This window comes from Cajanus cajan, chromosome 1, assembly GCF_000230855.2.
Source record: "Cajanus cajan strain Asha chromosome 1, NIPB_CcT2T_4, whole genome shotgun sequence".
NCBI classification, from domain to species: Eukaryota; Viridiplantae; Streptophyta; class Magnoliopsida; order Fabales; family Fabaceae; genus Cajanus; species Cajanus cajan.
Window position 1 is genome coordinate 30,058,813 of NC_138517.1, and position 8,647 is coordinate 30,067,459.

Here is an 8,647-nt window from a genome sequence, read left to right on the forward strand (position 1 = left end):
TCAAGTCAGGATAAGCACGATATTCTAGGATAATTAATGAACAGTCATACCTTGTTATGTGTGACCTATTTATAGCATCTGACATGGGCCTGAGCGTGATGGGCCCTCTCAGATATTTACCAAATTAGGTAATACGGTACTAATTAGTTGTTAGGCTTTAATCATGTACTTACCTTTCTTAATTGTGATTACCGTTATGACTTGTTTAACTCTTCGGCAAGAGGCCGAGCCGACTATTCAATACTAGTCGGAACGACAAATGACCGAGCCGTCTAGTCCGTATACGGCAGCTTGTATACTTCCGGTATGATCTATGTCGGAACGGTACTTGACCGAGCCGACTCGATGAGTGATGATGGTCCATATTGGCATTAACCAGACTGATGTCGGTTCTCGGCCTCATGCCGAGCCGACGTTGATGGTGATGCTTGTACTTGGCTTACTATGCATGAGTGCCTGACGAAATGGCACGTGTTGGCCCACGTGACCGATACGGTCTCTCCGGTACACTTTCAAATACAACATTTGTTCAATATATATGTACATGTGCACGGTGTACCGATTCACATATTGAGAGTTAATTAACATATTGAGGTTGGCTCAGTGAAGGACCATGTATATAGATAGTACTCTTCCTCAACAAGATTGTATGTGACTAGAATTTGGCATCACAAGGATGCAAAAACAAATAGAAGTCAAAACATGATGCACCCCAAGAACGTAATCCATCAAGACACCTCCACCTTATAGAACAAAAATTTAAACACCCCATGTTACAAATAAATGTTAAAATCAACCCAAAAACAAACATAGTGTATTACAAGTTGGAGAACCATTATGCATTATTTTGATTACAAAAGAAAGATGGAGAACCATTTGACCAAGTTGCTAAATGGAGAATCACTATTGGATTAATAACGATAAATCCAAAACTAAAATTGATCCATTTTTACAAAATGCTGAAAGGAACCATAATTGGAACCAGTATTACAAGTTTATGTAAACCATAATTGGAACCAGTAACTTATCCTACATTAAAAAGTTACTAAAAGTCCGAAATTGTTATTTCATAGATGTTTTTTATTTATATTTTAATTAAATGTAATTTTCTGATTGGTTGTGTGTGAATCTGATGTGGTAGGTGTGAACTGTACCATTTTAGTATTTCCATCATCAATCAAGAAGAATGCGTCAAAAAACTAAAACCAACGACTGAAACAAGAAGAAGAACGATGTACGTGGTTCGTCACGAGAGTGTGACTACGTCCACGGGAAAAGTGTTGTTTTTTCCATTGCTAATATGTTACAACAATGTACATCAATGTCTCTCTCTCTGTTCCAATGATGTATTTGCAGCTGCTATCTATCAATCTGTTTTGTGCTTGCCGTGGAACAAATATTGTTTGCCTATCTAATACGATTCACATTTGAAAATGGCTCAGTTCTAGCTTTTGGTGCAGCTTTAGTTGCTGCTGCTGGTGCTCCAAACACATTCCAAAACCTCAATGTTTCATCCGCTGCTGCTGATGCCACTGTGCAACCATCTGGACTCTGAAGTAACATGACATTACACCAATCAGGAAAATACTCAAAAAATAAGAATCTAATCAGGTTTGTGTTCAACCAAATCCAAAAGGGTTAAAAATAAATTACCTGGGCCATGAAAATAACTCTGGAAGTATGACCAGTGAGTTCTGCCATCTTGACCATTGAAGGATACTTCCAAAGTGTTAACTGATTCTGTGTAAAACCATGAGAGCTGAGCAACTCCCTCTCGTTCTTGTTCCACAGCAGGGAACATACCTGAGACCCAGTGTCAATTGAGTTCAAGCATGCACCTGTGTGAGTGTTCCAAAACTTGATGCACCTATCGCTGCTGCCTCCGCCAGAAGCTAGCAAATTCCCTTGGAAGGGGCACCAAGCAAGGGCTTTTACAGAAGATGTGTGATCGTCAAGCCTGTGAAGCCACTGTGTTGATGAATTAGAAGATGCTGTAGCTCTGTCCCAGATATAAAGAAGATTGTCATTCCCTCCACTGGCTAATTGTGAACCTGAAGCTGACCATTTCAGGCCACAGACCTCTTGCTCATGCCCTCTGTAGGTTTCAACAATATGAGATCTGATTCTTACATCGTTGTTCACAATTCTACCATCCATCCCTCCAGTTGTGAGTATGTGGTTGTTCCATGCCAATGACCCAACTCGCTGCCTGTGCCCACCTTTCAAAGTTCTCAACTGCAAAAGCAAACAAGAATAACATTATTAAAGTTGAATTAAATATTGTTTTTTTTAATTATTTTTCTTTACTTTAGATGTAACATTAATTTTTCTCAAAGACAAACCTGTCTATTTGAAGTTGTATCCCATAGTTGGACTTCAGAGTTGTTCAAACCAACAGCTATATGTTGTCCATCAGGTGCCCAGCTAATGGATGTGACAGGACCATTTTCATCATCAACTGTAACAAGTTCTGAAGTAGAACGGTTTGTAGCATCCCACAAGTACACTGAGCTTCCAAGTGCAATTGCAAGAACATTGTTACTTCCCCAGTCCAGTAAATTGAGATAATAGTCATCAACAAGATCCGGGGCATCCAAAGTCCTCTCAGAAGTCTGATGATAACCAACAAATTACTTAGCACAAATTTTGTAAAATATTGGTTTACTACACAAACCTAGCCAATTGAATTGATAAAAACCCACTTAGACCTACCAGAGGAAATCAGATATATTTGCTTACAACCCTGGATCAAAACAAATAAAAATTGATGGAATATTAAGCATATCTTATTAGTAGTGTACCTGAGGAATAAATCGCCGGGACTTGGCTGGTTTAGTATCCTGATTATGAGTAGAAATCTGATGAGGAATTGAGTCTACTGGTGTAGGTGGCTTGTTCTTGAAAGCAAGAATTCGGGTCCGGTTCATGTTTAAGGATTCTGCAAGCTGCTTCCTGTAAATTTCTCTGGATGGGGAGCTCAGAACTGGGTTTTCCTTACCTTTATTCCCCTCAGTAACCATGTAATGAGCATAATCAAAGTCCATTGCCGATCGATTAGGTATAAATCTGTCCAACTGATTACATGATAAAAAAGGAACATACACAAAAGAATCAAAAACTTATTTCTCATGAACAAATTCAAAAAGGATATATAAAAATCCATCATATGTACATTAATCTAATTCAACCATGGATTTATTGAAACCAAGATTTATTTAATCATCGACTTAGATAGATAGACACCAAATAATTATCATTAAAAACTTCAATTTACATTTGAAACCCTAATCATGAAAGTTATACACAAATTACAATAGGGAGAAAAAGATTGCAATAATTTCCTTACATTTTCCTTGGAACTCTTTCTCTGAATAAATTGCTCCTGAAGAGGATAGTGTGATCGTGTTTTGATGGTTCCTGAAGAATTCAAAGATCCTGCATTCATTGTTACCTGAAGAAAAAAAGAACAAAAAACAATATGGAAAATAACACAAAAGAAATAAAGTACAAAACAAAAACCCTGCAAAAATACAGATTATTAGACAAAACAAAACCAAATTAAATTGGTTAGTAGCAAGAACAGCAGAGATTCAAATGAGAGAGAGGGAGAGGGAGATTTGAATGGTGAAGGAAATTTAAGTGAGGCTGTATATATAATAGAGAATAAGACTGTGATAGAGGACATGAGAAGTAGAATTTTACAATTTTATAGAAATAGCCGTTATAATGCTTATTTACCGAAATGTCCTTGTTAGCATTGTCACTTACCGGCTCATCAACGGGATAGAATTGACAAAACATAATAATGTCCAAAAATTGGTAATATTGACAAATTTTTTTCACACCGATTTCTTTTATTAGGTAAGATTTATAATCATAACAACAAATATTCAATCTATGTTATTGAGCATATTATCTCCACATTTTATTATTAGATTGATGTTAGTAATTTTTTTAAGTAAAAGAGATTGTCAAAATAAATACAAGATTTAATACATATCATATTGTTTGAAATTTGTTGTTTTTAATTAGAATGAATTATAAAAGTCTGTGATTGAATTTTTAATTTTTAAAATTTTTATAATTAAGTCCTTGTGATAATGTGGTTAACTTTTTTTATTTTTTATTTTTATAGTGGTAACGTGATTAGTGATTTGTTTTCAAAATTTAATTTTTGCCTAATAATAACCTAATTAAAAAGTTAGAAAAGATTAGAGACTCAGTTAAAAAAAATTGATTAAAAAAATTATAGGAAAGTTATATTTTCTTCTAAAAATAAGAGTTGTTAAAATTGGTCACGTCGAATGATTTAGTATGTTTGTAAGGTTAAGCTGGAATCATTATTTTGAGGCCAAACAAAAGCGTGCATGTGTGTGATCAATTGACACCCTATGATCTTAAATTAGTAAAATTACATATTCAAGCATACAAGTCTAAAATTATTTAATAGTTTATTATATTACTTTATTTTAAGGTGTAAAATGATAGTCAAAATACATATATATTTATATTTTAGCATACATGCAATACATAGGTTAAATATTTATTATATATAATTAAAATTTATAATAAATTATAAATATCATGTTTAAATATTTAAATCATATTTAAAATTTATATAAATAGATACTTTTGAATATATAATTTCATAATTAAACAATGTATTAAATTTTTAATAAAAAATAATATGTTCTATTACATTAAAGAAAAAATCTCAACAAATTTAAAATAGATATACTATATTGTTTATTCAATTTACTTTTATACTATAATTTGTTATAAAGTATTACATAAATAAATTTAAAGATTAAAAGTAATGCATTTCCAAATTAAAAAGACAAAAACAAATTGAGAAACTAAAACCAAACTTGAAAATTTTAGAGAGATCAAAAATATAATTTACCCTTTTATAAATGTAATACATAAAAAAATTGACAATAAAAATAACAAGACATTATAATCATATTACTTTATATTTTAAATATAAAAATGATAATTTTAATTTATTTTTAAAAATAATATAAAAAAATTATAACATAATTATATAATTTGAAAAAAATGGCCTTTCTTGGTCATGGGTCTTGGGCAATTGCCCCTACAATCAAGGTCCAAGCTGACCCAGTTCATCTCATTGGGCGTTGTGGTGCCTGAGAGTAGAGTTCACTCTTTGTTATGTTTATGTTGGACATGGGATACATCTCGTCGAGCACTATCGAGATCCTAAGTCTTTGTGCCACTCACATTGGGCGTGGGTCGGGACTTATCGAACATGAATCATCTTGAGAGCTATGAGTGCTCTCAGGACAAGTTGCATCGAGCGCAAGTTGATTCCCATAGGGCGCCAACCTGTGTGTGAAACTGGTTCCTTACTTGAATTGGAGTGGATTGTTTGAGTGATTCTAATGATTGATGTGTATGAATTAAGTATGGATGTCCTTGAATATATTGATTGAATGAGATACTTGAATTGTGTATAACCAATAAAATGTATGGTGAATTGTTATTAATGACAAATATTATGCATGACAAATCGCATGTATGACAAATCGTTGAGTATGTGTAGTGAATTATGATATGTTACAAAGTCAGTTGTGACATGTATCATAAGTACGCAAATCGACAAATCATTATATATGCACTAAGCACATCTTTTGATTGCTACTACATGCATGCAAATCAAGAGTTCTTGTTTGTTGCATTTCATATTGCATATAATTTCCTGTTGTTCTTGAGAGCGTTTGATAAGCTACTAGAGAGAAGCTACACTAAGAGAACCCTAAGAAAGATTTTTCAATCCAGTAATATCCTGACTTTTCATTCAATTGTTCCAACTAAATAGCAATAGACAAATTGGGCTCCAGTAAACATAATTTCCAACCCAACAACAAAGAAAATAGCAAGTTAAACTAAAGCCCAATATCAATTTAAACAATGAAATCTTTGCTCCAAATGGGTGCAGACTTGATGCGCTTATCATTACTCCGCGGCCCAACAACGACCTTGTCCGCAAGGTCAGTGGAAGTGAAGCATGGATTGGTCACAAGGGGGAAGGTACGGATCGAAGATGACGTGGCCGTCGCAGATGCGTTTGTGTTTGTTACTGCCCCATCTAATGGACCGCATGGAACCCGCGTGGAGGAAGCTTCGTGAGTGACTTCAGCACGTGTTGGGGTAAGTGGGGTGACAGAGGTTGTCTTGGAATGTGAAAGAGTAGGTGAAAGATTAATCGTGGCCGTCCGTGAATGATCCAACGGTGCAGCTGGAAGCGAAAGTGGAACGTTTTCTTTAATGAGGGGGAAACGATGTGGCACAGACCTAGAGGGGTCTCGGGAAGTCTCAGAAAATTCCTGGTCACGAATAGGTGTGGGCGTGCCCGACGGAGGGTTTTGAACGTCACTGGTTGAGATTTGGGTTTCGTCACTGCGGCATAAAACTGAGTCTGGAGGTAAAGGTTGGTGGTGTAGTGAAGGATCATTACCAATATAAGGGCGGAGCTTAGAAATGTGAAAAACCGGATGCAGCTTGGAAGACGATGGTAACTCTAGCTCATAAGCGACAGCGCCGATGCGACGATGAACACGAAAAGGACCATAGAAACGTCTCGCGAGTTTTTGATTGGTGCGACGATGGAGGGAAACCTGTCGATAAGGCTGAAGTCGAAGGAGGACCCAATCACCCACCTCGAAGGTATGATCCTTTCTCTTTTGATCTGCCAAACTTTTCATTCGCTGTTGCGCAACTCGTAAGGTGTTTTTGATGTCTAATAATGTGTGGTGATGTTGTTGAAGCAGATCAGCAACCGAAGGAGAGTTTGTATCTGGCGGAGATAATAGATCCATGACAGAGGGAGGTTGGCAGCCATAGACCACGTGAAAAGGGGAAGTCCGCAAACTAGAATGAAAGCTAGTATTATACCAGTGTTCAGCTAAATGGAGATAGCCAAACCAGGAGCGGGGGTTATCAGCAACAAAGCAGCGCAAAAACGCCTCAAGGGTACGGTTGACGACCTCACTCTGGCCATCCGTTTGCGGGTGGTAAGCAGAGCTAAAACGGAGTTTCGTACCAGCAGCCTTAAAGAGTTGCTTCCAAAAGATACTCAGGAAGATAGGGTCTCGGTCAGAGACGATGGAACGAGGAAAACCATGAAGACGAAATATCTCATGCATAAAGCGATGGGCAAGCTGAACAGCGGTAAAATGAGTCGGTAAAGCGATGAAATGGGCGGATTTACTTAAACGATCACAGACGACCCAAATCGAAGTGTACCCATGAGAGCATGGAAGACAGGTAATAAAATCCATACTTAAATCTTCCCATATTTTGTGTGGTGTTGGTAAGGGTTGAAGTAACCCGAGGGGTTTGTGGGTTGGATTTTTGGACAGCTGACATATCTCACACTTGCGGATGAAATCCTTGAGATCTTTAGCCAGAGAAGGCCAGTAGAAAGAAGCTGCAAGACGAAACAAACTCGGCTTGAACCCGGAGTGTCCAGCAGTGGGTGAGCTATGGAATTCTGCCATGAGTTGTGAACGAAAATCAGCATGGGGAGGCACAAAAAGGCGTTGATGAAAATACAGTAAGTTATCCTTAACTGTATAAATTGCTGCTTTCTCATCATTATTCAAACATTTAGTAACGAGATCCTTTCCTTCTGAATTTTGGGTGAAATACTGCCTCCACTGTTGCAAGTATTGGGGAATGACGGAAGAAATGGCTAACAACAAGGAAACGTCTGACATTAGAGGTGGTCTAGACAAAGCATCCGCAGCAAGGTTGTGTTTGCCTGGGCGGTACAGTACTTCAAAATCAAACCCGAGTAGTTTGGAAAGCCATTTTTGTTGCTCCGGGGTGTGGAGGTCCTGAGTGAGGAGATGTTGAAGACTTTGCTGGTCAGTGATGATTTTGAACTTGCGACCTAACAGGTATTGTCGCCATTTTTTAACAGCTTCAATTATGGCATACATTTCCCTGACATAAACTGATTCAGTTTTCATCTTGGTGCCTAATTTCTTGCTGAAAAATGCAATAGGATGGTGGTTTTGGGAGAGGACGGCGCCAACAGCAATGGCAGAAGCATCAGTTTCCAACACAAATGGTTGACTAAAGTCGGGAAGGCACAAAGTAGGATTACTTGTAATTTTTTTCTTAAGTTCTGTAAAGGCCTGTTGAGCCTGCTCATTCCATTGGTACTTAATAACCTTAAGTAGATCGGTGAGGGGAGCGGCAACAGCGGCATAGTTGCGGATGAATCGCCGGTAAAAACCAGTGAGACCCAAGAATCCGCGTAGGGCAGTCAACGTGAGTGGCACGGGCCAGTCCTGAATGGCCTTCACCTTCTCAGGGTCTGGGAAGACCCCTGTCCCTGTGATAACATGACCCAAATATGAAATTGACTGCACTCCAAACACACACTTAGACAATTTTGCATAATAATGATTTTCTGATAATAAGTGCAAAACGCAGCGTAAATGATCCAAGTGGGCCGTGAATGAGTCACTATAGACCAGAATGTCATCAAAGAAAACCAAGACAAATTTTCGTAAAAATGGTCTTAGTAAATCATTCATAGCTGACTGAAATGTGGAAGGGGCATTTGATAAACCAAATGGCATCACCAAAAATTCATAATGGCCATCAAATGTCCGAA

The 8,647-nt window shown here is 37.3% G+C and overlaps 1 protein-coding gene across 1 annotated transcript; it reads right to left on the minus strand.

Annotated features, from left to right (window-relative positions):
* Window positions 1-915: 915 nt before the first annotated feature.
* On the minus strand, window positions 916-3,895 carry LOC109804212 (cell division cycle 20.1, cofactor of APC complex). Its single transcript, XM_020366003.3, has 5 exons — window positions 3,347-3,895; window positions 2,802-3,074; window positions 2,343-2,612; window positions 1,654-2,235; window positions 916-1,551 (listed from the first exon to the last, which is right to left on the minus strand). The coding sequence occupies exons 1-5, from the start codon at window positions 3,443-3,445 to the stop codon at window positions 1,408-1,410; spliced, it is 1,368 nt and encodes a 455-aa protein (XP_020221592.1). The 5' UTR covers window positions 3,446-3,895; the 3' UTR covers window positions 916-1,407.
* Between the last annotated feature and the right edge of the window lie 4,752 nt (window positions 3,896-8,647).